This window comes from Amblyraja radiata, chromosome 8 (assembly GCF_010909765.2).
Source record: "Amblyraja radiata isolate CabotCenter1 chromosome 8, sAmbRad1.1.pri, whole genome shotgun sequence".
In the NCBI taxonomy this organism is placed as follows: Eukaryota; Metazoa; Chordata; class Chondrichthyes; order Rajiformes; family Rajidae; genus Amblyraja; species Amblyraja radiata.
This window is the reverse complement of record NC_045963.1, coordinates 11,023,084-11,050,807: the sequence shown is the minus strand read 5'-3', so window position 1 is coordinate 11,050,807 and position 27,724 is coordinate 11,023,084. Positions and strand designations below refer to the sequence as shown.

At 41.3% G+C, this 27,724-nt stretch overlaps 2 protein-coding genes across 7 annotated transcripts in view; one reads left to right on the top strand and one right to left on the bottom strand.

Moving 5' to 3' along the window:
* The window catches only part of vrk2 (VRK serine/threonine kinase 2), a 91,373-nt gene extending 81,698 nt beyond the window's left edge, over positions 1-9,675 (top strand). For 3 of the 5 annotated variants that reach the window (XM_033025170.1, XM_033025169.1, XM_033025166.1), the window contains 2 exons: positions 6,186-6,560; positions 9,665-9,675. In XM_033025170.1, the coding sequence (XP_032881061.1) occupies positions 6,186-6,539 (354 nt within the window). In that variant the 3' untranslated portion in view covers positions 6,540-6,560; positions 9,665-9,675. Of the gene's footprint in view, positions 1-6,185; positions 7,638-9,664 lie in introns of those variants that run through there. The other 2 variants (XM_033025167.1, XM_033025171.1) reach the window with 2 other exon arrangements.
* fancl (FA complementation group L) overlaps positions 4,756-27,724 on the bottom strand; it is a 72,041-nt gene continuing 49,072 nt past the window's right edge. For both annotated transcript variants that reach the window (XM_033025173.1, XM_033025172.1), the window contains exons 7-15: positions 27,164-27,260; positions 24,751-24,819; positions 12,404-12,554; positions 10,223-10,306; positions 10,098-10,143; positions 9,909-9,990; positions 7,026-7,142; positions 6,868-6,939; positions 4,756-6,737 (exon numbers count right to left, since the gene is read on the bottom strand). In XM_033025173.1, coding sequence (XP_032881064.1) covers positions 6,702-6,737; positions 6,868-6,939; positions 7,026-7,142; positions 9,909-9,990; positions 10,098-10,143; positions 10,223-10,306; positions 12,404-12,554; positions 24,751-24,819; positions 27,164-27,260 — 754 coding nt within the window. In that variant the 3' untranslated portion in view covers positions 4,756-6,701. The remainder of the gene's footprint in view (positions 6,738-6,867; positions 6,940-7,025; positions 7,143-9,908; positions 9,991-10,097; positions 10,144-10,222; positions 10,307-12,403; positions 12,555-24,750; positions 24,820-27,163; positions 27,261-27,724) is intronic.

Here is a 27,724-nt window from a genome sequence, read left to right as displayed (position 1 = left end):
TCCCTTATCTATACACTGTAAATGGCTTGATTGTAATCATGTATTGTCTTTCCGCTAACTGGATAGCACACAACAAAATCTTTTCACTGTACCTCGCAATCCGGACCATCAAGTCTACTCTGCCATTCAATCATGGCTGATCTATCTCTCCCTCCTAACCCCATTCTCCTGCCTTCTCCTCCCTTCTCCTCATAACCTTTGACACCCGTACTGATCAAGAATCTATCTACCTCTGCCTTGAAAAATATCCACTGACTTGGCCTCCACAGCCTTCTGTGGCACAGAATTCCACAGATTCACCACCATGTGACTAAAACATTTCTCATCTCCTTCCTAAAAGAACATCTCTTAATTCTTCATCCTCTTTGTGCTCATAAAGCATCAGTGGGTTTAACAAGATTCAGTTTACTAATTCATGCAAGTTCTTTACTCATCAAAGCAGAAAATCCTGCTTTCCATTTTATAGTTCAGATGGAATTCCATATTATTGCTATGGTAAATTCCACCATGGTTCACAAACAGCATCGCTAATATTGAGCGGTTGAAAATATTGTTTGTTGAATGATTTATTTAAAATTATTTATGAATTTAATCAAATAAACATTAATGGAATGACAACACTTTTGCATATTGTAAAAGGAAAGTCATTAAGTTAATTCCTGAAGGTAGACAAAAATGCTGGAGAAAATCAGCGGGTGAGGCTGCATCTATGAAGCGAAGGAAATAGGTGACGTTTCAGGTCGAGACCCTTCTTCAAACTGATGTGAGGGTGGAGGGGGCGGGAAGAAGAATGGAAGAGGCGGAGACAGTGGGCTGTGGGAGAGCTGGGAAGGGGAGGAGAAAGCAGGGACTACCTGAAATTGGAGAAGCCAATGTTCATACCGCTGGGGTGTAAACTACCCAAGCAAAATATGAGGTGCTGCTCCTCCAATTTACAGTGGTCCTCACTCTGACAATAGGGGAGGCCCAGGACAGAAAGGTCGGATTCGGAATGGGAGGGGAAGGGGGAGTTGAAGTGCTGAGCCACCGGAAGATCAGGTTGGTTATTGCGAACCGAGCAGAGGTGTTCGGCGAAGCGATCGCCAAGCCTACGCTTGGTGTCACCGATGTAGAGCAGCTAACACCTAGAGCAGCGGATGCAATAGATGAGGTTGGAGGAGGTGCAGGTGAACTTCTGCCGCACCTGGAAAGACTGCTTAGGTCCTTGAATGGAGTCAAGGGGGGAGGTAAAGCGATAAGTGTAGCATTTCCTGCGGTTGCAAGGGAAAGTGCAAGGAGAGGGGATAGTTTGGGTGGGAAGGGACGAATTGACCAGGGAATTATGGAGGGAGCGGTCTCTGCCCAAAGCCGAAAGGGGAGGAGATGGGAAGATGTGGCCAGTGGTGGGATCCCGTTGGAGGTGGCGAAAATGTCGGAGGATTATTTGTTGTATTTGACGGCTGGTAATGTGGAAGGTGAGGACAAGGGGGACTCTGCCCTTGTTACGAGTGGGGAGGGGATGGGGAGTGAGAGCAGAGTTATGCCCCTGTCCCACTTAGGAAACCTGAACGGAAACCTCTGGAGACTTTGCGCCCCACCCAAGGTTTCCGTGCGGTTCCCGGAGGTTTTTGTCAGTCTCCCTAATGTTCGAAAATGCTTACCGCTTCTTCTATGTTCCGACGATTACTTCAAAAAATTCAAAACCAGCCGCGACTAAAAATAGGTTGCCGTTTTAAAAATCGGTAATTTTTTAGTCAAAGTCAGTTGCGATGCTAGTTGAAGGTGGTTGCAGGTAGTGGAAGGTAAGACCTTCCACTACCTGCAACCTCTGGCAACCACCTTCAACTAACAGGGGCTCTCTTTCACGGGATCTAAGTCTAGCTGGATCATGCAATAGCTACTTCAACCATGCAAACCCAGAATCAATTCTATGACATCAGTGAGATGGCTCATTCCAAGATTTAAATGTTTTGCTCTTTAATTGTTGGCCATACAATTTTCCTCCTGGGCTGCATCATGCTTTAATTTGATTGAATTAATAACTATAGTTAATCCAACTGTTGTGATGAAGAGTCAGTATCTGAACAATGTGCTAGCTCCAACTATTTTATAGCTAACAGTTACATTGCGATTTAACTGCCAAAAATAGACGTATTGGCTTTCGGTGAGATGCCACTGCAGGATGCAAAATGTTTTTCAATTATTTCTATATTTTGCCCTCATTTCCCATTCAATATTAGTATGGTTAATCCGTTTCAATTCTCTCTCTCTAACTGTATGGATTGGAGTCCTGTTTTCTGATTTTAATTATCTCTGGTAAAGTACTTCACCTCTCGTTATTACCATCTTTATCTCTCTCAATTCTATCCTGCAGTCTCTCAAGTGTTCCCAGTTATTTCACTAGTTTCTATTGTGTAAGAAGAAACTGCAGATGCTGGTTTAAACCAAAGATAGACATAAAAAGCTAGAGTAACTCAGCAGGACAGGCAGCATCTCTGGAGAGAAGGAATGGGTGACGTTTCAGGTTGAGATCCTTCTTCAGACTGGTTAGGGATAAGGGAAATGAGAGATAGTCTGCCAAAAAGTTTTGTTTTGGAGGTCTTTTAGTATTTTTATATGTTGGGGATTGCGGGGGGGGGAGGAATCTCACTACCTGGTCGAGTATGCGTCGATCCTCCGAGCCGCATCTTCGCACCCTCCTCGCGGCCTACCATCTGGATTGGCGCGGCCTTTCCTGCCGGAGACCGGCCAGAGCTTCAGCTTCATCAGTGGCGCAGCACTGAAGTACCATCGCGGAGCGGGCGATGCCTTACTTGGGTTGCCGTGTTGGAGCTGTGGTCTGCGGAGTTTCTAGCTGCGGGCGGCGCCGACTTTAACATCGCGGAGAGCTGGGATCCCTTTGCCGAGGGCCGCCAGTGGTGAATCTCCGCCCAGCTCGGCCTGCAGACTTCGGGAGCCGCGGTCTCCGGTAAGAAGTGGCTGATTCGGAAACTCCAAGCTATTGATTGTGTTCTTCCATTTCGACGTCGGAGTTTCGATCATCCCGGCGAGAGGGCCTGAACATCGGGCTGCCGTAGCGGCGACTGCAGAGGGCTCGAGGCCCCGACCACGGGTGAACGAAAAGGAAATTGACTGAACTTTGTTTTTTTTTTTTTTTCAATTCAACTCAACTTTAATGTCATTGCACAAATACTGAATATGGGTACAACGAAATGCAGTTTTGCGTCAGTCCGTAGTAGTAGTGCAATATAGTAATTTAAAAAAAAACAGGATACAGAACAATCAAAAATACAGAATAATTAAACAATGGGGACGGAGGGACCGGAGAAATCTAACGGCGGGACTCCGAGTTCAGCAATGCGACGGTATAATTGTAGAAGCTGTTCCTCATCCTACTGGTACGAGACCTGAGGCTCCTGTACCGCCTCCCTGATGGGAGGAGGGCAAACAGTCCATGGTTGGGGTGGGAGGGGTCTTTAATGATCTTCCCAGCCCGTTTCAGACACCGTTTTCGGTGGAGGGCATCCATGGCAGGGAGCGGGGCACCGATGATGTGCTGCGCGGTTTTCACCACCCGTTGTAGTGCCTTCCTGTCCGCAACAGTGCAGCTGCTGTACCATACCGTGAAGCTGGTGGTCAGGATGCTCTTGATGGTACAGCGGTAGAAGTTGGTCAGGATCTGGGGGGACAGGTGGGCTTTCTTGAGCCTCCTCAGGAAATAAAGGCGCTGCTGTGCCTTTTTGATCAGCTTGGAGGTGTTGAGGGACCAGGACAAATCCTCCGAGATGTGTACCCCGAGGAATTTGTAGCTGGAGACGCGCTCCACCTCAGTCCCGTTTATATGGATGGGGGTATGTCTGCCCCCTCTGACCTTCCTGAAGTCGACAATAATTTCCTTCGTCTTCTTGGAGTTGAGGACGAGGTTATTGTTGGCACACCAGGTTGTCAGGTGTTGGACCTCCTCTCTGTAGGCTGACTCACTGTTGCCTTTCCTCACAGTGGGAAACGTTGATTCCACTATGTGGGGATGTTCATGTTAAATTCTATTGTGTGTTGTGTTCTTTTTTATTAGTATGGCTGTATGGTAACTCAAATCTCACTACCAATTGGTGCATGTGACAATAAATGTAACTTGAACTTGATATAGACGGTGATGTGAAGAGATAAAGAATGAAAGATATGCAAAAAAGTAATGATAATAAAGGAAATTGTTAGCTGTTTGTAGTGTGACAATGAGAAGCTAGTGTGATTTGGGCAGAGGAGTGAATGCCGGGGCTACGTGGAGTAAGAGAAATCAATATTCATACCACTGGACTGTTAAGCGAAGCAAAATATGAAATGCTGTTCCTCCAATTTGCGTTTAGCCTCACTATGACAACAGAGGAGACCTAGGACAGAAAGGTCTGTGGAGGAATGGGAGGGAGAATTAAAATGTCCAGCAACCAAGAGTTCAGATAGGTTCAGGCGGGCTGAGCGAAGATATATATGTAGGATAGTGTAAGTTTGTGGGGATGTCTGGGCAGTGCGTGCTCAGTGGGTCAAAGGGCCTATTTCTGCGCTGTATCTCTAAACTAAAATTAAACCATGTTATTCTCCTATTTTTGTACAATTTGTTAATTGTTGAGAAAGGACATCATGCACAAGGCCCAGCACTGTAATTTAGTTCAATTAGGAACTATAGCAGAAACTTGCCTGTTCTCATCCGCTAGTTTGTTCAGACATGATAGTTAGTTCACATTTCTTTCTTTCCAAATTTATCACCAGTTGATTTCATAATTAAAAGCACTTTGTTAACTTTACTGAAAACATAATGAAATCTCCATTACCATTCTGAAATGTTGCTGCCTTCATACTTCTGACAGCTTAAACAGCTGTAAACTCCTGATATCAGTACTGAGCGTCACGACCTGAGACGTTGCCCATTCCTTCTCTCCATAGATGCTGCTTCACCCGCTGAGTTACTCCAGCATTTTGGGTTTACCTGAGGATTTTCAATTGGCCCAGCATATATGTGCAGGATTTCTGCATAACTTATCACTACATTTCCAGGACCATCTGACTTGAAAGTGACTATGCTCTGAACATGTTAATGCTTGACTTTGTTTACACTAGCAATGTATATTCATTCCTGAGAAAAGGTGGCAAAGGGGTTTCTAATCGTGAGGGTATTTTTTATCCTGAGCGTGTATTATTTAATGAAATCATGAATCTGGACATCCTAAGCACTTTACAATCAAGGAACATAAATTGAAGAGTACTAGTTGATGTTGGCAATGTGGTTGCTAGTTACTGCATTAGCTCTTCAAAAAAGCACTTTTCCACCTGAGGTGTCTAGCAGAAAACTGGCTTAACTGAAGTATGAACATCAAATTGAAATCCTTGAGATAATAATGCTGCCATTTTACCAGGAGCGTGGTACTAACTGCAGGGACATGTGCCACAACTCAAAAATGCTGATGCTTGGAAGGCATAATCAATAGCTATTGAAGCAAAATGTAAATCATCAGTTGAAGGCAAGATTTAGCTGTATAGGATCATTCAGCTTTTTGTTTCAACAAATGGGTGTGTTCATACCCTGAATTGCAAATAATGGCACAAACTGATGGTTTGATGGATATTTGTTCCTTGGAGGGTCTTATTATTTTCTGTTCTACAGCCATTGTTGGTTTCATTTATTTATTCCATTAGTTTTTAACTTAATAATAACAAATGCAATGGTAGCAATTATGTGTTGCTTTATCACAACATATTTGCACTAACCTGTATTTGAAGAAAATGTTTACATTGCCAAAGTACTTTTTATAATTAAGATGCTGGTATTTACAGTAGCATGCATGTACAAGTGGTATGCAAAAACTTGCAAGGTTGTTCACAAATACTATCCAGTTTAAATAGATCATCAAGTTTACATTGATGTTCAAACTTTTTTATGCCCCTGTCCAACTTAGGAAACCTGAACGGAAACCTCGGGAGAGTTTGCGCCCCACCCAAGGTTTCCGTGTGGTTCCCGAAGTTTGCAGGTAGTGGAAGCAGGTAGGGAGACTGACAAAAACCTCCAGGAACTGCACCGAAACCTTGGGTTTCCTAAGTTGGACAGGGGCATTACTCACTATCATTGGCAGAGACATAATGAGTTGTCTCTGCTACATATAATTTTCAATAAAGGAGCAATTGGAAGTGTTTTAATTAACTCTTTCCTCTTTCAGGTGCCTGTGTCAAGACAGAAATCAACAAGACAAATTGCACTGAAGCAAATAAAAGGAAGAGGTAAAATTTCGAGTGGTAGTGAATGCTCAGAACTGTTGAGGGTTGAAGCAAGGATGCCGGAGATTGCAATGGCTGTTCAAAGTCAGGAAGAGGCAACTGGACCTTCAATACAATCTGAGATCAGGGATAGGAAGCCCGAAGTTATAACGACTGATCGACGAGAGGCAAAGTTCCGTGGTCCAGCTGCAGCTTCAGTAGTGCCTCCGGATCAAATAAAAATAAAATCAGACATCTTCCGATATGGTGCTGCAGTCCTAGTCTTGTTGATATTAATAATACTTCTGTTGTTTTAAGTACATATTTTTACACTGCTCGTGGATTTATTCTGGCAGTGGCCAGCAGAACAGTTTAACTAATGGCCCAGTAAATGGTCATGGTTTGTGAAAATAAAATGTTTACTTAATTTAACTGCTGTGGAGCAAATGTAATGGATGATTTAAAAAGCACTTGGATATTCAGCATCTCTTTGAAGTCATCTTCACTGTTATTGGCTGTATAGGAAAATAAGGGAAGAGAAAAGTGCATCATTACTGATGTGAGTGATATCATGGCAGAAATGTTATGATGTAATCCTCCCCTCCCACCTCCTTCTCCATTCCCTCCCCCCTCCTCCCTTCATACCTTACTACAGTAAGGGCATTCACCAAAGATGACGTTAAAACTTTGCCTTGAAGAAGGTAGACCTCGTAACCACTGTAGATGTAAACATTATAAATTTAATTATACACAAAAAAACCTACCAATCTCCATTTCTAGTTTCTGCTTTGAACTACACTCACCTCGTAAAGACACTCCTGATGGAATGGCTGTCCACAGCGGGGGTCATCACACACTTGATCCGGTATGGCTGAGGAAAGTCGGTATGCATAGCAAATCCCACATTCCATGCTAAAACTCTGCCAAATAAACAGATGCATTGATCATCATGATCTGTGGAATTCTCTGCCACAGAAGGTAGTTGAGGCCAGTTCATTGGCTATATTTAAGAGGGAGTTAGATGCGGCCCTTGTGGCTAAAGGGATCAGGGGGTATGGAGAGAAGGCAGGGATGGGATACTAAGTGGATGATCAGCCTTGATCATATCGAATGGCGGTGCAGGCTCGAAGGGCCGAATGGCCTACTCCTGCACCTATTTTCTATGTTTCTATGTCTATGACATCCTGCTCAGAATTCTTCGACACCATATTGACTACAAACATCGTAGACATTCAGGGCTGTCTTTAACAGCCTGCAATGTAATTTCTTACAATGTCAGATGACTGCCTTAATATTAGTGTGTAATTATTAGTGTATAAAGTATTAGTATATTAATAATATTAAGTGCTTAACTTTGCTATCCTGGAAAAGGCTAATTTATGTGCAACATGTCATTAAAATTGTTGGAACATCTTCATTGACTCAGCTTTTCATCCACCTTGCTCATGTCCCAATCATCATTTTGTTATCAATACAATGATTAAAAGTTGTTCAATTACAACTTTTACTTGTCGTTTAAATGAAAGGATTCTTCATTGTATTTGATGCTCAGCCCATTCAGCCAAGACATCTCTATTACCAGAGACCAAAGACTAAACGAGGGGGTCACAGCGCTGAAGGGAAAATCTTTGGAGATCAGCACTGCAAGTCTAGCAAAAGTTTGTAAAGACCAAATTTTCTACACTACCAAACCCCTAGCCCAAATCCACAGTGTCAGAGAGCATGTTGCTCCCTCGGATGTAATGAAGCCAGATGCCTATCGACCATACAACGATGCAATGGATTGGAACATATTTGCTCCCTGCACTGCTAGTAGCAGAGACCATTGCAAGTGCAAGAGCCAACTCCCAAAGGCACAAGGGATCAAGTTAATCTGCAAGCAGGCAGGCGGAAGATCAATGATTGGGCAATTGCCTGCTAACTTTACTGATCAACAAAAGTAAAGGTGAATATCATAGTTGTTGCTGCATCCATGTAGCTGGAATTATACTTGAAGCTATGCAACGTTAAACTCGAAGAGCCCTGAGAAAGCATGAAGTAAAGCAGCATATCTAATCACTGGATATCCTTCCTCACTGTCCACTGTACCTCCAATTTTGGTGTTGTCTGCAAATTTACTAACAATGTTAACTAAATTGTCATCCAAATCATTAATGTCAATAATAAGCAAAAGTGGATCCAGTACTGACCCCTGCAACACTCCACTAGTCACAAGCCACCAATCAGAAAAATAACCCACTGCAATTATTCTGACACCTCCTTCCAAGCAGATTTTGGATCTGAATGGCTCACCAACTAGCCAGGCAAGTGGGACCTTGTCGTAGGCCTTAGTAAAATCCATATCGACAATGCACACTGCCCTGCCTTCACCAATCCCCTTGGTGACCTCTTTAAAAAAAAAACTCTCAGATATGTGAGGCACAATTTCCCATGCACAAAGCATACTGACTACCCTTGGTCAGCCCATGCCTATCCAAATGCTGACAGATGCTGTCTCCCGAACCACCTCCAACAAATGTTTTACCACTGAAGAAGGGGCTCTGCAATTTCTAGCTTCCCACACGATCTGAGAATACTTGGTCAGGCTCTGAGGATTTATCCACTTTAATGAGATTTAAAATCACTAGGGTAACTTATTTGCCTTAGTTTCTATGATCTCATCAGTAAAAAAACAGATGAGAAATATTCCTTTAATGTCTCATCCTGCGACTACACGAAGACGGCCATGCTGAGTTTTAAGGGGACCTCAGCTTTCCCTAGCCACCTTTCAACCTATAACATACATGTTGAATTATTTAGGATTTTCAAATACCTTGTCTGCTAGATCCATTTCATGTTCTCTTTTTGCCCTCCTGGTTGCTCTCTTACACTTCTTATACTCACAGAAGGAAACGTTCCACCTAAATCTGATAGATGCTTCCTTTTTTCCCCCCTTGTCCCCGTATCCACAAATGGGCTCTCCCTATCGGCCCGTGCAAGTTCCCTCCAAATGCCTCCAAAACTGTCCTTGTCCCAATTTAGCGCCTTAACTTGTGGGCCAGTCCTATCCTTTTCCATAACTACATTAAAACTATCGAATTATTACCATAGGTCCCAAAGTGCTCCCCCACTGACACTTCGGTCATTTGCCCTACAAAGTACCCCAAAAGGTTTATTGGCATTGATTTCCTTTTTCAGGAAGATGCATTACTCACAGCACAACATAAAATGGTCTCACCATTCCTGCACAATTAATCAATGATTTCTATAATATTTTATACACCCATTTGCTAGAAGCATTGTTATTATCTATAGTTGAGATAACAACCTTCCATAAAATGGAAATGCTAAAAATAATTCTCACTGAGTAACTCTAAGGATTTTGTTCATACATAGTAAAGATCCATCACAGAGTGAGCCGTCTCTACATTTATACCATGTTTTCTATGGCAAGATGTTTAAGCACTGTTTTGCTTTACATTCATGGAAATGAAACATGATTTGACTTTTGTGTAAAGCACATATATAATAGACTCCCAGGAAAAGCATCAAATGAAATACTTCCAAGTATTTACAAAGGTTTCTACATTTTGAGAAATGTGCAGCATTCCTTATATTTTAGAATAGCTGAGTAAAGTTTTCAGTAAGGTAAGCGGAATTAATGTACTTTTAGTTTGTTTATTTAACAGAAAGCGGCTGTAACTTACAGACTTCTCATGTGTGGCTTTGGATGGAAAGTCTATCTCCAATATATCTTTTAGATTTTGCAGCACAGTACACTCTGGAGACCTGGGACAAAAAAAGCCCACCAGCAATGAATTTATTTAACCAAACAATGTGAAGATTATTAAATTTCAGTCAGCACTCAAAATGGGAGAGTATTGTAAACCACTTACCAAAGATGCATGTTAGTGTTCAGCTTATTCTTCAGCGGAGCTACCACTAAGGGTAAATGTATATACTTTAGAAGTTGGTCAGCAATAAGCGCAAAATGTAACATTAATTTATTCGGAACACATACCATGATCAGCACCAAGGAAACAGCATTCAGGCAACATTTTCAGGTGTCTAGGATCCACTTCCAGATTTATTGAGACATTGTTACCTATGACATCCAAAACAAACAAGAAAAGCATGTAATACTGATACACAATTCTTTGCTCAAATAGATTATTCATCTCTGAAGAACTCTGCTTGTAGCTTTGGTGTGTTTCTTTCGGGAGCCTTTCCATCACTCACCATAGTTTTAAAGATTTTAAATAAAAGTTTTGTATATAAAAACTTTTATCAATATTCATTCTACCCGCTACATCCTGCCAAGTGATTGAAAATACAAAATCAATTCTTATTGTTCTCACCTTATTTTAATTGGAATCATGTGATACATTTCATTGAACGCAGCACAAACAAATGTACTAAGAAAAACAATTTAAAAAATAACTATGCCCCGTGTTAAAAGCTTACACGTGTCTAGCACGAGGTACAGAAGCCTGAAGTTCCACACCACCAGGTTTGATAACAGCTACTTTCCTACAATCATCAGGTTCTTGAACCATCCTACACAACATTAACCCTAAAGGGCCTGTCCCACGAACATGCGACTGCAAGCGGCAAACGAGACCTAACGTGGTCGCCTGAGCCGTACGGCCTCGCGGGGCCGGTCCCACTTCGATCGCCGGAGCCGTATGGAGTTGTACGGAGCTGGTCCCGACATCACTCGGGGCTCCGAAAAACTGAGTGTTCAAAAATTCCGCGCGGCAACGGCCTGCCCGCAGCCGCCTCGACGCCGTACGCACCGCCTCGACGGGCATACGCAGCGTCTTGACGCCGTACGTCACGCGCGGACTTCGCTCGAACTTCACGTCACTCACTCGACCTCCGCGCGGTCCCCACTTCTGGTTTGGTCATGCTCGCCACATGCAGTCGCATGCTGGTGGGGCCGGCCCTGTACACGGATCACTCGACCTCCACGCGGCCCCCGCTTCCGGTTTGGTCGCGCTTGCCGCATGCAGGTCGCATGCTCGTGGGACAGGCCCTTTAGCCTACCTCGACAACAGAACACTGGATCACTTCTTGCGACGTGGGGGAGAACAATGGACAAGGGGGGAGGAAGGGAAAACAATAGACAATGCGGACCTGGCGTGGGAGTGACCGCTGTGGGGGGAAGGGAACAAAAGGAGGATCCGGCATACTTTGTCAGTGCCGTAGGTGGCCGCTATTTGTATACATTGGGTATGCAAGCAAAGAATTTTGCTGTGCCTTGTCACATGTGACAATAAAGTACTCCATTCCATTGCTCTATCATTGTCTTGTTTTTATAACTGTGTGTTTTTGTATAAATGCCTTGTTTTCTTTGCATTATTTTTTCACTGTCTTGTAGAATTGGTGTAATTTATGCATAATATGTTTTTGTTGTGTTGTCTGAGACTGAGTGTCGGTGATTCTGCTGCAGACAAGATTTTCATTGTACCTGCACCTCATTGTGCATGTACGTATGACAACAAGAAACACAACTCGGCTGCTAGTCATCATCATGACAGCAATTCAATGTAGCTAAAGAAAAGGTAAAGAGAAAAGATTAGTTTCCTTTTATAAAATCCATTTTGATATTACTGCCATGAGAAGTCTTAACATTATTTTACAAAATCCTGTGAACATCTGCTAAGCAAACTCTTTGTGATTTAAAAAAAATAATTAATATCAAATGATTTAAAAAAGACATATGGAAACACAGAAAATAGGTTCAGGATTAGGACATTCGGCCCTTCGAAGCCATCACCGCTATTCAATACGATCGTGACTGATCATCCAAAATCAGTACCCTGTTCCTGCTTTTTCCCCATATCCCTTGATTCCGTTTGCCCTAAGAGCTAAATCTAATTCTCTCTTGACAACTAAATAAGACACAAAGTGTTGAAGTAACTCAGTGGGTCAGGCAGCATCTCTGGAGAGCATGGATAGGTGATGTTTATGGCTGGGACCTTTCTGCAGTCCCAACCCAAAAAATCTGAAGGGTCCTGACCCGAAATGTCACCTATCCATGCTTTCCAGTGATGCGGCCTGACCCGCTGAGTTACTCCTGCACTTTATGTCTTTTTTTGTAAACCAGCATCTGCAGTTCCTTGTATCTACTTGCCAAATGTTTTACATTTTTCTTTTGAGAATATTCAAATATAACTTATAGTTAATGAACGTATTGTACTCAGAGCAATTCTCCTTGTTGTTGATGCCCGTGCTGGATTTTCAGGTTCAAGCACCCAGGTCTTCTCATCTATTTCATCCATAACATCCCAGAACTCCTTTAATGAATCCAGAGCTGCTAGAAACTGACTGTGCAGGTTTTCTAAAGAGCTCTGAAAAAAATCGAAGGGAATCTGAGTTCTTTAATTAAGCAATGGAGAAACAGTTGATACATGCATGTACTTGCAAAACATATTTCATAAAGTTTGCATATCACCTATTAGAAATTTGAACCCCGTGCAATAGTGTGGTAATAAAATGGACTAAGGGTGGCAAAGCAGCAGATCGGTCTTGTTTATTTTTCCGACTAAGTATTGACGTCACTTTTCTTTTTGAAATGCATCAGGCTTGGTCAACATAGATTTAAAATTGCACAACTAACACAAAGCTCACAGTACAGTAAGAACAGGAAAACATGGCGACACACTGAAGATATGTAGATAACAATGTGAAGCAATGCATTTTGACTGGAAGAATGAAAAAAGATAAGATAAACTCAATGGTTCATTTTGACCATGGATGCAAGAAAGGAGACATAGGCGCATCAATAAAACAGTATTCAAATAGGTATGAAAGAACTGCAGATGCTGGTTTAAATCAAAGATAGACACAAAAAGCTGGAGTAACTCAGCGGGTCAGACAGCATCACTGGCGAAAAGGAATAGGTGACGTTTTGGGTCGAGACCCTTCTTCAGACTCTTCAGTATTCAAATATGAGGTCAAATGGACGAAGCAATTAAAAAGGCAGGAGTTTTTGCTATACAAGTAGACATCTTAAACATAAATGACAGGAAACATGAAGATAAATAGAAGCGAGCAGGCCATGTCTTTTCCACGACTACATAAAATCTTGGTTGATATATTTCCTGGGTTTTACTAGCCCCATATCTAAATCTCTATTTTCAACATACTGAGCGACTGAGCTTCCATAGTACTCTTGTGGAGACAATTCCAAAGGTTCATTACCTTCTCTGTGAAGAAGTATAGACACAGAAACATAGAAAATAGGTGCAGGAGTAGGCCATTCGGCCCTTCGAGCCTGCACCGCCATTCAATATGATCATGGCTGATCATCCAACTCAGTATCCTGTACCTGCCTTCTCTCCATACCCCCTGATACCTTTAGCCACAAGGACCACATCTAACTCCCTCTTAAATATAGCCAATGAACTGGCCTCAACTACCTTCTGTGGCAGAGAATTCCAGAGATTCACCACTCTGTGTGAAAAATGTTTTTCTCATCTCGTCCTAAAAGATTTTCCCCTTAACCTTAAACTGTGACCCCTTGTTCTGGACTTCCCCAACATTGGGAATAATCTTCCTGCATCTAGCCTGTCCAACCCCTTAAGAATTTTGTAAGTTTCTAAAAGATCCCCCCTTAATCTTCTAAATTCTAGCAAGTACAAGCCGAGACTTTCTTCATATGAAAGTCCTGACATCCCAGGAATCAGTCTGGTGAACCTTCTCTGTACTCCCTCTATGGCAAGAATGTCTTTCCTCAGATTAGGTATGAACTTCCTTGGTTAGGGAGACTAGATCTGTGTACAATATTCCACATGCTGTCTCACTAGAGCTCCACTTACTGAAACAAGACACCGCTATTACTGTACATAAATCTTCTAACAATAATAGCCAACATTATGTTTTCCCTTCAAGCTGTTTGCTGAGTTAATATATCCACTTTAAGTGATTTGTGTAGGACACCCTCTCGGCGAGATCACCAGTTGTGGAGCTCCATCCGGCGCGGCCTTGTTGGCTTCGGAAGCCACGGCCTCCAGTACGGAAGCAGCCATTCCAGGGTTCCCATGCCGCTGTGAGGATTACCCCGATGCCGGAGCACCATCACCCGGCGAGAACGGCCTGGAACATCGGGCCTCCGTAGAGGCAACTGTGGAGGCCTCAATAGTCCTGACTATGGGTGGACATGGGATGGGGACTGGACACTGTGCCTTCCCTCATAATGGGAACCATTGTGGGGGGATTATTTTATGCTTACATTTCTTTATTACTGTTATGTCTGTATTCTTTCTTTATGTGCTGCATTGGCAAGAAGCATTTCACTACACCTAGGTGTATGTGACTAATAAAATAACCTTTGAACCTTTGAACACCCAAGACCTTGAACTCTAAACACCTTTGAATTTCTCATTATTAAAAAAAACAAAACATGATAGACAACTTCACATATTTTCATCCACCATTCCATCGTCTATGTCCTTGTTCATTCACTTCTCGAGAGGTTTTCTAACTCCTCCTCACACCCCATATTGCACCCAGCCTTGTATCATCAGCAATCTTATCACTGATTTTCATTTACATCCATTCGACTCAAATTGACCTGTTTGTACCAACGCACTGGTTTCTGATCATCAACCAATCCTCAATCCATGCTTGTATATTACCCATAATACTACAAGCTATATTTTTTAATAATCTCTTGGTCAAAGCTTTTCTGAAGACTAGAGACACAGTGGTAAATCTTAGAACACAAAGTACCGGAGAACTCATTAGGTCAGGCAGCATCTCTAAATGATACGGAGATGTGACATTTTGTGTCAGGACCCATCACCAAAACGTCACGCAAGCATTTGGAACGACTCGCATGCCTTCAGCTGGTTTAACCTCAAAAAGATTCTGAAAGATTTGTCAAACATGAGTTTCATCAATCTGCATTGACACTGCCAAATCCTGTTAATATTTCCCAAATATCCAGTTCTCTCTTATTTAGTTACCAATTCTAATGAGCAATTGCTTGACCTTCATTAAACAATGATTAGGGTAACAAGAACATATTCTGGCAATTTCAAGTACCACACTATAGAAATGGCATCAAGGCCTTAGATGTGAGTCTGAAGATTTACTAAAGTGGAACCAAGTAAGAAAGAGAGCCTGCTTTACTGAAGGGAAAAGAAGGAACCTGGCTTGTGCTTAGAATAAAGCAGACTAAGTTCAGCTGCAATAGATATATTAAAAAACCTCAAAGGCCAGAGGGTTAACAAGCAGCAAGAACAAGAACCGTCAAAACTGACATGGCTACAGTAATCTTGAATAATAAGTCCTATCTGAACAATACAGAAATGGGCCCTTCAGTAAAACCTATCTATGCCGACCAAGATACCTGTCTGCACTAATCACATTTTCCTGCATCGCTCATTACATATTCATGTACCTGTCTAAGTGCCTTTATATGATGTCATTGCACCTGTCTCAACCACCTCTTCTGGCAGCTCATTCCATATCTGGTGCGAGATCCCTGGTCTCAGTTATCCCTTAAATTTTTCCCCTCTCATCTTAAACCTGGGTTCTCCAATTTTAGCCTCCCCTCCATGGTATCCTTTGTATCTACCATTTTTTCTGCCCCTCATAGCCTTATAAACTGCAATAATGTCAACCCTTCACCCCAACGTCGTTCCATCCAGGATGAACAATCCGAGCTATACTAACCTCTCCTTGTAACTAAAGCCCTCTATTCAAGGCAACATTCTGGAGATTATTCTGCACTATTTTAAATGGTATCCCATCCTTCCTGTAGCATAGTGACTAGACTGTTCTTAAAAGTCCAAGTATGGCCTAATGAAAGTTTTGTACAGCTACAACATGACACTCCGACTCTTATACAAAATACTTGAACCTATTGAGGTAAGTATGCCAAATGCCTTCTTCAGTACCCCATTTATTTGTTTCGCCATTTTCTGGATACTATGAACATGCATCCCAAGGTCTCTCTTATAACAACACTCCTAAGGACACCACCAATGTCTGTATACATCCTGCCCCAATCATTTGACATTATGATGAAAAGATTCACATAAAGAAAAATATTACGGAAAGATAAGGAAAGTGCAGGGCATCTCTGGAATATTGACAAAATAATCTGAATGGGTACCTTCCATTTTGTATGATATTAATTTCATGAACTATGTTAAATGGCAAACCAGCAAAAGTAGTTTCTCATTTTTAACATAATGAAGGTTTGCAGTATTGATGTTTGAACCTGCTGTCCATTTTTAACTAGAGTAGGGTATCTTGGGTGAAGCCACCTTCTTGCCATTTTCTATGGCCTGAAGAAGGGTTTCGGCCCGAAACGTCGCCTATTTCCTTCGCTCCATAGATGCTGCTGCACCCGCTGAGTTTCCCCAGCAATTTTGTGTACCTTCTATGGCCTTGATAGTTTTCCCAACTATGTAACAAATGTTTCATATTATCCAAACAATTTGGAACTATCAAGATCATCAAGAACTAATCAAAAATGTTTCGGCACAGACATATAATCACCACTGCAAATCAGGTTTAAAATAAACTGGGGACCTTCCAACTATAACTCATAGTCGATCATATTTTCACAGGAGGTTTAGACATAGATTAATGATGTTGACTTTTAAAATAAATCAGGATTCATCATGATGCAGATGGCTAGCAGGTTTCTGCAAGAATGTGTTCATATGCTTGAAAGCAGCTTTACTACTTTCTCATATAAATCTGAGCATCGACTTAAATTGATATTCATGAAACTTGAATAGAATTCAGCGTTTGAGAAACTACAGTCCTGGCAATGGTACACAATAACTGCAAGTGTCGAGCTGATTGACCAGAAGAAAAAATATTCCAAGTAACCAAGTTGAACTATTACTGGCAGCTTCTGAGAAGGCTTGTATGGAATTGAAGCAGTGTTAATGCCAAGCATGACCTATAGTATCAATGATGCTGGAGCAGAGAGCATTCGCTGCGATTTATTTAGTGGGGGCCATAGATAAGAAAACAAAATGGTGGGAATGTACTGGTTGCTGGTTGGTTTCCACAGCATTTACTAGTGATGATGTGGAAGAAATCACATTGTCAGCCTTGTTGATGCGCCACAATTCAGAACACACAATTTCTTTACAAACTGCAAGGACAGTAGCACCACTTGTAAACTGTGCGGCGAGAGTGCACTATCAAACTGAGGATGTGGGGCGAAGAGGGAAGAAAAAGGAGATAGTGTGACACAAACTGGGAGAGTGGGGCAGGGGGAAATAAAAGAGAACAAAAAAGAGAAGGAATACAAATTGAGAGAATGAGAGCAAGGTGGGAAAACAATGATACGAGTGATCTGTGATGTGCATATATTTGTCCTGCAAATGTTCTGGCAGCTTTATTGTTGTTCCCAAGGGTCTGAGACTTTCCGAAGAGCAGTGGGTTGAGAGACTTTTTGGCACTATTATTGTTTTTGTATGAAGTCCATCAAATGTTGTGAAAATATTGAGAAATTACCAATTTGCTTAAATAAATGTATTATAATTCGGGATCTGTCAACTGATCCTTTGTACACCTAAAGTTTGGGCAGATACGATAGGAAATGGAGAAACCAAAATAAATGAACTTTCCTGCAAGACAATGGTTCTGTGGGAGATTTGCCTCCATATCCATCAAGAAGACTGGGGCACTTTCCCAAGATTGCGCCAAAGCCAGGCGACTCTTTGTGCGCTGGTCCCAGAAGGGCAACACGATGGCATAGCGGTAGAGTTGCTGCCTTACAGCACTTGCAGCACCGGAGACCCGGGTTCGATGCAGATTACGGGTGCTGTCTGTGCGGAGTTAGTACGTTCTCCCCGTGACCGCGTGGGTTTTCTCCAAGATCTTCGGTTTCCTCCCGCACTCCAAAGAGGTACAGGTATGTAGGTAAATCGGCTTGGTAAATGTAAAAAAAATTGCCCTAGTGTGTGTAGGATAGTGTTAACATGCGGGGATTGCTGGTCGGCACGGACCCGGTGGGCTGAAGGGCCTGTTTCCACGCTGTATCTCTAAACTAAACGAAAGAGGATCTGCTATCGTACATAACAATCGCTCCACTCTTTTAAATCTTTATTTCACCAGATACCCTTTATCCAGCATCTGTACACTGTGGACGGCTTGATTGTAATCATGTATAGTCCTTTCTTTGATCGAAAAGCACACAACAAAAAGCTTTTCACTATACCTCACGACAATAAACTAAATTAAACTAAGCATGCACAAATGTACGAATCCAAAACTTCCTTACATTTGATGAGCACCATCGGTTTCCCTCTGCTGTTTTGTTGTATTCCCCATGATATCCAACATCCCAGAGATTCCCAATGGTTATGTTGAAAAACCTAATGTGAATCTGCCAATCTGCGTTGCCTGTGACTTGCAGATGCCTGTGATCAGAACATTCCACTTCAATAATGGCTGCGGATACAGCAGCATAAGAGCCTCAAGGAAACAAATATGCTTGTCAACTCTTTGCTGAGTAGAAAACAAATTTGAGGGATGAGGTTTGGGAGATGGAACAAGATCTAGTGCAAGCTTAGCATTCTATTCAATATATGCAGGGTAAGGTAAGTTTCAGGTAATTTTTATTTTTTAATTTCACAGGCTTAATTTACATGCATCTAATTGCTTTGTAGTGCCTGTTATAATTTGTTGTTAACTAAAAACAAAAAGTTTAACCTACAAAGAGGAGCCCCTGCACCACTGGATCAGGTCAGAGCCAGTTTCGTTCATGAAGTTCTAGACTAGGATATATGCTCAAGGCAAGACAAAGTTGGCCAACCACAAGCACAGAAAGCTTGCTACTCCCTGCAACTTCTGGCTTAATACATCACTTTTATACAGAGTCTTTCACAGCTTTAGGAGGAAGTGCACAGCATGAAAATTTCTGAATTGTGGCAATTGTTAAAACAATGTAGAAACTGCAGGATCCAAAGGGTCACGACTAATGAACCAGTTTTTTTTGTGATATTAAGCATACATTTGTCTGGACAGCATGATAGCTGGCCTGCACGTTAAATTATGAAACCAGTTACATACATCAGAGAGGAATTACTCGCCATGGTTAAAATTTGACATCTCAGATGGTCCAGCTCTTCCTCTGAACTGCACTTAAGTGCCAGCCTACATTATATATCCAATTTACTGAGGAGAGCGTAAACACACAAATATTCTAAGACAAGAGATAACTGGAAAGGATGTTTTCACTGGTGGGAGAGTTCAAGACCAGAGGTCATAGCCTCAGATTAAAGGGCACACTTTAAAAAAAGTGAGGAGGAACTTTCTTAGTCAGAGGGTAGTTAATCTGTGGAACTCATTGCCACCGAGGGCTGTGGAGGCCAAGCAAGTGGATATTTTTAAGGCAGAGATAGACAAGTTCTTGATTAGAACGGGTGTCAAGGGTTATGGGGAGAAGGCAGGAAAATGGGATTAGGTGGTGGAGATCAGCCATAATTGAATGGTGGAGGAGACTCGATGGGCTGAATGGTCTAATTCCACCCCTATAACTTATAAACCTGTGGTACAATAACTCAGCCCACACTTCAACCATTTTGATAGGCATGCTAAGGTGCTATGAATTCCCACCGCCTGCCAAACCTAAGAGTCAGCTAGTTACATTCCAATGCACCATAGTTTTTACAGTGGAGTAGGAACAGATATTTAAACCTACTGGGTGTACTTTACCATGGCCTGAAAACATAAGATGCTGAAAGTGCAAAAATATACTCCATATCCCAACATCAATATTCCAGATCAAACATGACTGATTCTTTTTTATAGCAATACTCAGACTTTGGCTGAGAATTCAGGAAATGCAAACAACAAATTAGGCTGATGGATGTCCATTATAAAATACATCAACTGGATAAAGTTCAACTGTTGTTTTTTAAACAATATATCTCCTATTTTATAGTTTGGTGAAATACACTACAGATATAGTTGACAGAGCTAGACAAAATAGGCAATAGACTTCAGACTTTAGAGATACAGCGTGGAAACAGGCCTTTCAGCCCATTGAGTTTGTGTCATCCAGCAATCCCTGTACACTAACACTAACCTACACACTGGGGACAATTTTACAATTTTAACCGAAGCCAGTTAACTTACTAACCTGTATTACTTTAGAGGCATTGTAATACAATTCTCTATTTTAACAGCATAACAAGGAATCTTCACATTATTTGTCCCATTTTGAGAAATCCAATAACTTGGCTTCCTGCACCCAAAATCACTCAGTTTTGTTACCTTCTGCTGACTGACACTCGACAATGTCTGGACCAGGACCCTATGTCTTGCCGGTGTGACAGACTGCAGATTTGTGTTTTGTGCTCAGTCCGTTCGGATGCATGCTCAGGCTTTTTGCTTTTAATGTAAACTATTCTGAAAGGTTTAGTCTACCTCAGCAATCTCTGCTGAATGTTTATTTATGGTTATATTACAGTAAAGTGCCTCCATCTGCTGTGCAAGTCCAAGGCAAATAGTTGTCTCCTTCAGCGTGCTGTGCTCAATTGGGCCAGGCAGCTCTAATGTACATCAGTGCGAATGGTCAATATGAATGTTACACTGTAACAGTACCGAAAATGCCAAGATTCTTCTTTCTTTTCATTTTAATAAAATAAGTTATTCAGATATGTTATCAATGATTTTGAAATTGTTTTGATCAATATATTCGCCTAAAGTGCTGAATTGCTGCATTGACCAGGAGTGTTTTATTTTCACAGTCCTTGAGGTTTCCTTCCTCCATTGCCAACAGGAAAAATAAGAGTACCACTTACAGAATTTAAATTCCATGTTGATCTCACCTCACAGAAATGTTCAAATACTCATTTCCATGTTTAACTCCAGGGCCCCAAAGCAGTCAGGTGTGGAACTATTCTATAACCAGGGCAGCTCAGTCGCCACAAAAAGCATTGATGTTGCACTTGTTCATGTTCATTCTAAACTAGTCTTCCCTTTTCCACAAGGAAAGACCCGTTTTGGGTCTTAAAACGGGTATATTGACAAATAATAATGAATATTTCCACAAATGTCCATGTGGTGCAAGACAGTTACTTAGAACATTTTTTTTTAAATCACACTGATCAAACATGACACAGACAATCTTATATACCCCCAAACTCTGCAAGAGCTAAAAGGCTGACCTCACTACCACGGAGGCCGGTAGCACGATAGGGAACTGAACGTTTCTGCTGATCATCAGGAAAACCAACTTCATAATTAACGAGAATGTTTCCAGGGATTCTGTCAAAGATTATTCTGTAAGAAGTTAACCCCTCGCCTTCAGGCAACTTTTCTTAAGAAAGCCATAGACTGAGATTTCCTTTTGTTCAGTTGAAAGCAATAGGTTAACAACCCTGTCACAAGATAAAGTTGTCCAGCAAGATAGCGGTTACATATGGGCGCAGGCCAGTTTGCCCTTGATGCTCATTCCTCACTAGTCATGAAGTGCCATCTCAGCTTCAAACCACTGGCTTTATCTGATCATGCTGTGAAACACCTGCACTGGCTATCAAGCTTTGGCTTGATGTGCAAAGACCTGCCATCATCTGCTTGACATTGCTCCAGTTATAATCATTCATCTGAATGAATATGTCAGAGCAGCAGCAGCAGCCCTCTCATCGCCAAAACAGAAAAATACATCAAAACATTATCATCTCAGCAAGAAGACAGGGACCATAAGGAAAATTATGCATTTCAATATAGGTGCCATGTAAAAATGTCAAGCTATAATTTTAGCAAAGGAAGAAATGCATGCTTTAATTAAAAATATATTTAAACACGACAGCTTTTTTTGGATCAATACAGAAACTCAAACTACAAATGATCACAAAATACATATTTTGTGATTACATTTTGGTTACAATTAATTGGCCTCAAAGCAACCAATGGGGGCATATGCTTAAAAATAATTGAAAAGCATAAGGAGGTATAAAGACTATGGTCTATTAATTCTATGTTTTTTTATCTGACACATGGTGGAATGAATGTATTAAATTGATTGCAGTCATATTCATTGCACACAATTCTACAAAGTTATATCAGTCACTGATGCATATGATGCACATATACATAAGACTTCTACTGTAATATGAAGTATGCTTACACACTGTCTAAAATTGGAAAATCAGGCCTTAGCAGGAAGGTGAAAGTTATTGAAAGTTAATTGGAAAGTCCTTACTTGCACTGCATTTGCAGAGTCCATCCTTCACAACGGCCTATATGTTACCTTTATCAATGGACAAGGTCTCTCCAATTCTGCATGCAAAGCATCTTTCTTTCAGTGGAAGGTGAGAGATATGAAGGGGTGAAGTGGAGCCTGACCACTCCTAGGATCTCCAAGTGTCAGGATGCCTATTTGTACAATGGAGGGTGTCACTCCCAACAAAAGGCCATCTAATTGAAGCAGCTCCCCCTTTAGAACCATAACCTCGTTCTTCCATCATGTGAAGAGATCTCATTTGCAAGCTTGCACTTCATCCCTACCTTCTGAAACTGCACACTGATATCTGCGCCAAATGCCTGGATGTGTAGCACACAGGCTCCCAGCTCCTTATGCAGAGTGAACAGAGATATAACCTTATCAGTGTTTCCAGAAGAAATAGTGCAAGTGCCCTATAAAGTATCTGCATTGTAGTAATCCTCGACCAGTAAACAAGTGTATAACATGCTGTGACAGAAGATTACAAGGTGAATGCCGGAAAAGATTCATCAGCAGAGGAATCTAATGGTTGGCATAAACAGAGTGGATTGGAGGGCCTGCTTTCATCTGCAGGCGTGTATGAGACTGATAACTGGTTAATCAGATGTTGAATCCAACTTTTTGTCTTATATCTTATCACTGACTTCTTCTGCTTTTGTTCATTATTTCCCTGTCCCCTTCTTAAACTGTGCAAGATCTCCCCTACATTTTCTAGTTTGGATGAAAGTACATTGCTCCAAAACGTTAACAGTTTCTTCCTCAATATTGCATATTCTGCTAACTATTTCCACCATTTTCCATGTTGTTAACTTCCTCTCTTCTTGCTTCCCAGCCTACCTCCTCCACACCCAAATATTATCCAGTGTGGAAGTTTTTTCCAAGGATATAATGTTTCTTGTCAACTCAGGAGGATAAAACTAGTGGCAACTTGCTCATTATCATTCAATGCATTAAGACCAATCTATAATTCTACTTGTCCACAAATAGACGATTTAGTCTAATTACAGATTACTCAGAATTCCCTAAATTGTTCATCTAAAAAATAATGCTTCAAAGCATGGCAGGAGGCAAACTGAAGGACAATTGGTCTTTAAATCTTTTTAGTCAGTTGTCGATATCACCTTTTCGGTTGGATAGTCAAGAGACAAGTCAAGAGCCGAGAGTGTTTTATTGTCAAATGTCCGGAATCGGATTATTTTTCTGAATAAAAACTCAATAGATCATTTGTTAGATAGGCATAGTAGAAAAAAAGGATGTCACAATAAAGAAAGCACCAGGAAAGATTAGTTCTGATGATGTAAAAATATAGGGTCAAGATAAATCACAATGTTTCAGTTGGAGGTGTGCAGATATATCTGATTGTAACAGCAGAAACAAAGTCATCAAGTGTTTGATCCAGAATGAAGCCAGAGAAAATAAACACATTTCAATGGACTGGTGCATCTTTTTAAAATTGTCATGGGACATTATTTCCACAGTACCAAGGAGTGGTCACTGCTGCTAATTATATACATCAGTAGAACCAAGATAAATGATATTGGTACATTCATCTGACACAGCAATTCAAAATCCTATTTAGTTGTCACTTAATAATAGAACTAATAATCATCGAGATAGCTGAAAATTGAACAACCCATCAGCAACAATTTGCCAGATAACAAGGAAAAATAACAATGTTTAAATATCTGTTACTTATTTTGACGTTTCGAATACTCAGTGATACAGACTATTCTCGCTTCTTAATTCCCTTTTTGTGAATCTGCCAGTTTGTCACCCAGGTGACCTTAATTCATAACGGAGCGCCAGCCATTGGAGTACATGGTCCGTGAGTATCATAGTCAAACCCAATGTTTCTTCACTCAAATTCTATCAGCACATGTATGTTTGCTTGAGATTTGGGAGTAGGAACTCTGACCAACTTTCTTCATCCATCTTTCAGCAAAGATGAAAGACTAGGAACTTATTTAATTTCTGCAGTTCAACCAATTATTAGGTGAACTCGATATATCGCATGGGAGCGTGTAAGAATGAGTTGCAGATGCTGGTTTAAACCGTAGACATAAAAAGCTGGAGTAACTTAGCGGGACAGGCAGCATCTCTGGAGAGAAGGAATGTGTGACGATTCGGGTCGAGACCCTTCCTCAGACCCATGGGAGACCCATAAACACATGCGAGTCACCAGCAAACAAATGACCGATGCTTTCATCAGAATAAATCTTGTTTAGAGAAACTAATGTTAGGAGTTGACTCAGTTACAGCAAAGACCAAAGGATTGCTCTTTGATACTACAGGAATAAAATGTATTATATACAGCAGTGATTTCAGAATTTGACCATTACCTCATGAGTCCAAGAAAGCACAAATGGAACAGGAAAATCTGTGGCACAGTCAGGTGGTTCAGCTGGATACTGAAAACAAAGAGAAAGGAGATTAAATGAGGACTAATTTGCCAACACCTTACTTCAGAGGTGTCACAAAAATGACACAAGACTTGATCTCTAAATTTGTTTACTGATCTTTACCACACAATTTCATCTGAACAAGCCTTTTGTGGAAGCTATTTTTTTTTAAATATTGGAGAAGAGACTCAGGTTAAGATAGGATATGATATCTAGAAAAGATTGGAGGATTAAATTTTCACCCAAAGGGTGATTGAAATCTAGAACACATCACATGACGGAATGATGGAAGAAGTACTAATGAAACAAGAAATATTCCTACAAGTGCATGAAATGCTGTTGCAGAAAGGACTACAGACTGAGTATCAGAAAACAAGATTCAAAAACCGAGAAACCTGATGGTTGGCTTGAGCACGGTAGGTTGGAGGGCATGCGTTCATGCTCTATGAATCAATGAGGCTGATAACCGATTAGAGATATTGGTGTAAATACAGAATCACTCATATGCATGACTCAAAGTAATAAACTTTTATTTCAGTTCATTATTTCATAGATCGATTTGACCTCCTACCCATCTCCCTTCCCCAAATTGGTAAGCACACATATTAGTATTAAAAAATGCAATTCATGATTGAATTCATCAGGAAATAATGACTGAAATTTAATGCACTGTATAATAGCCAGAATGTTTTGTTTTAACTTTAAACAAGGCTTCACAATGTATTGTTTAAGAAAGAACTGATGCTGGTAAAATCGAAGGTAGACACAATATGCTGGAGAAACTCAGCGGGTGAGGCAGCATCTATGGAGAGAAGAGGGGAGAGAGAGAAGGGAGAGAGAGAGAGAAAGAGAGAAGAGGGGAGAGACGGGAGCGTGGGGTTCATTTTCCCACATAAGCCATAGGTGACTGGGCAACCAAGCACCAAGTTGAAAGCGGCCGAAGGTGTGGAGCCCCCACTCTCCCACAGCCACCCTCCGCAGGCTGCGGGTCGGGTGGAGCGGAGGTTTGGGACAATGTTCATGCCTTCACAGTGATGTGATGTACGCGGGGGTCTGGACCAATCGCTGACAAGTCTCGCCCCCCGGCAACGTTATGTCCGTTATTGGACTTTTCTGTTGAGCGGCAGTTGGTCCTTTGGCCTGTAGGCGACGCCACCTTTCGGGTAGGTGGCGTTTCGACAGAGCGGCCATTCGGTAAGTTTGCTTTTAGGCGACGCAGCTTTTCGGTTAGCTGGCTTTTATGTGTCCAGCCCTTTTGGTTAGTTTGCATTTAGGCGTCCCATCCTTTCGGTTAGTAGGCGTTTCGTCTTCGTGATCTTTCGGTTTATTGGCGTTTCGGCCTCGTTTCCATTCGGTTCTTTGGCTTCGACTTCTTTGCTTCGGCCTCTCGTCCGTCAGCGCCACGCCCGCACACGGGAGAGAAGGAATTGGTGACGTTTCGGGTTTAGACCCTTCTTCAGACTGATGTCAGGGGAGGGTTGATAATAACTAACAATGTATTGTTAGTTATTATCAACCCTAAAAGATTTTGATTCTTGGGTTACTTGCAACCAAGGCAGAAATAATGCTTGATAAATTGGTCAAGGCACGTCAAGGCTGTACTATACAATTTCTACATTAGAGTTGCTGACACAAGTACATTATTACAAACACTAGAGATTGATTCACCTTCAGTTTGCATGTTTGTAAAATAAACTTTTTTTGTTAAATAATCATTCAAGGGACGGGGTTTTGCAGGCTGGCTGAGCCAGTATTCAGTTTCCGATTCCTAATTGCTTTTGACAAGCTGATGGTGAGCTGCCTATTTGAACTGCTGCAATCATTGATATATGGGTAGACCCACAGTGTTGTTAGGAAGGGAGGTCCAGGACTTTGTTCCAGTGACATAGAAGGAACAGTGATATATTTCCAATACAGGATGGTGGGTGGGTGGCTTGGAGGGCAACTTCGAGGTGATGTGTTCCCATATTTTTTGCTGCCCAAATGGATCAAATGCCAGTCAAAGCTACATCAAATTCTCAAAATGTAAATTTCTTGCTCTTAAAAAGGTCAAAGCACGTCAGGGCCTTGCTATACAATTTAATTTACTCCAAACAGTTACATTGCACTGACAGATAATCAACTCCTGTAAAAAATGCAAAATACAATCTGAATCAGGCATTTATCCCCTACGTCTGTAGCCTGAAAATTCAAGTAGGATAACATTGCAAGATCAAATAATATCTAATTCCTCTCTTGCCATGGTAAATAAATACTTGCTGATCCAATACCAGTTTGTTTAAAAAATTATTCTAATCTGCTGTTCACATGAAATCCCAACGTTACAACTTTAAATCCATTATCAGTTCCTCACCTTTGATTTTAATTTAATTGTGATCATATGCTCTCGACCTGCAGAATCCTCAGCCTTCAGCTTAATGGTCCTGAACTCTGTATCCATATAAGCAAGCCTGAGTAGAAAATATATGAAAGGTTTATGAAATCAAAGTCTACTAGCAATTTGATGTGTTTGCTTTACTCCTATTAATCTGAAACTAATATCAAAAAGACAAGGTCTTGAGTGCCAAGCATTTCTCCTGTCACAGATTTACTGTGGTTAATACACCAGTCTGCTGCTTAATGCGATCATATATCAGAAAGTTATTTACGATCCGTGTCAAGGCTCACGCTGTGGTCAGTGAGCACCATGTTTCAGTTTTCCATCATGGGTACCTTTGGCACACACAGCAGGTTCCTGTCAGCCTTTACTTATGCACACATAAAACATCCTGTCAGTCCTTTGATCAATTTTTGCAGTTTTATACTGCATTAGGCCAGGCAGGAATTTTTTCTAGCTTATAAAGTTATTCATATTTAATATGCTTCTGGTCATTAAGGCTTTTTAAAACTATTTAAATTTTCAACAAAAGTGATA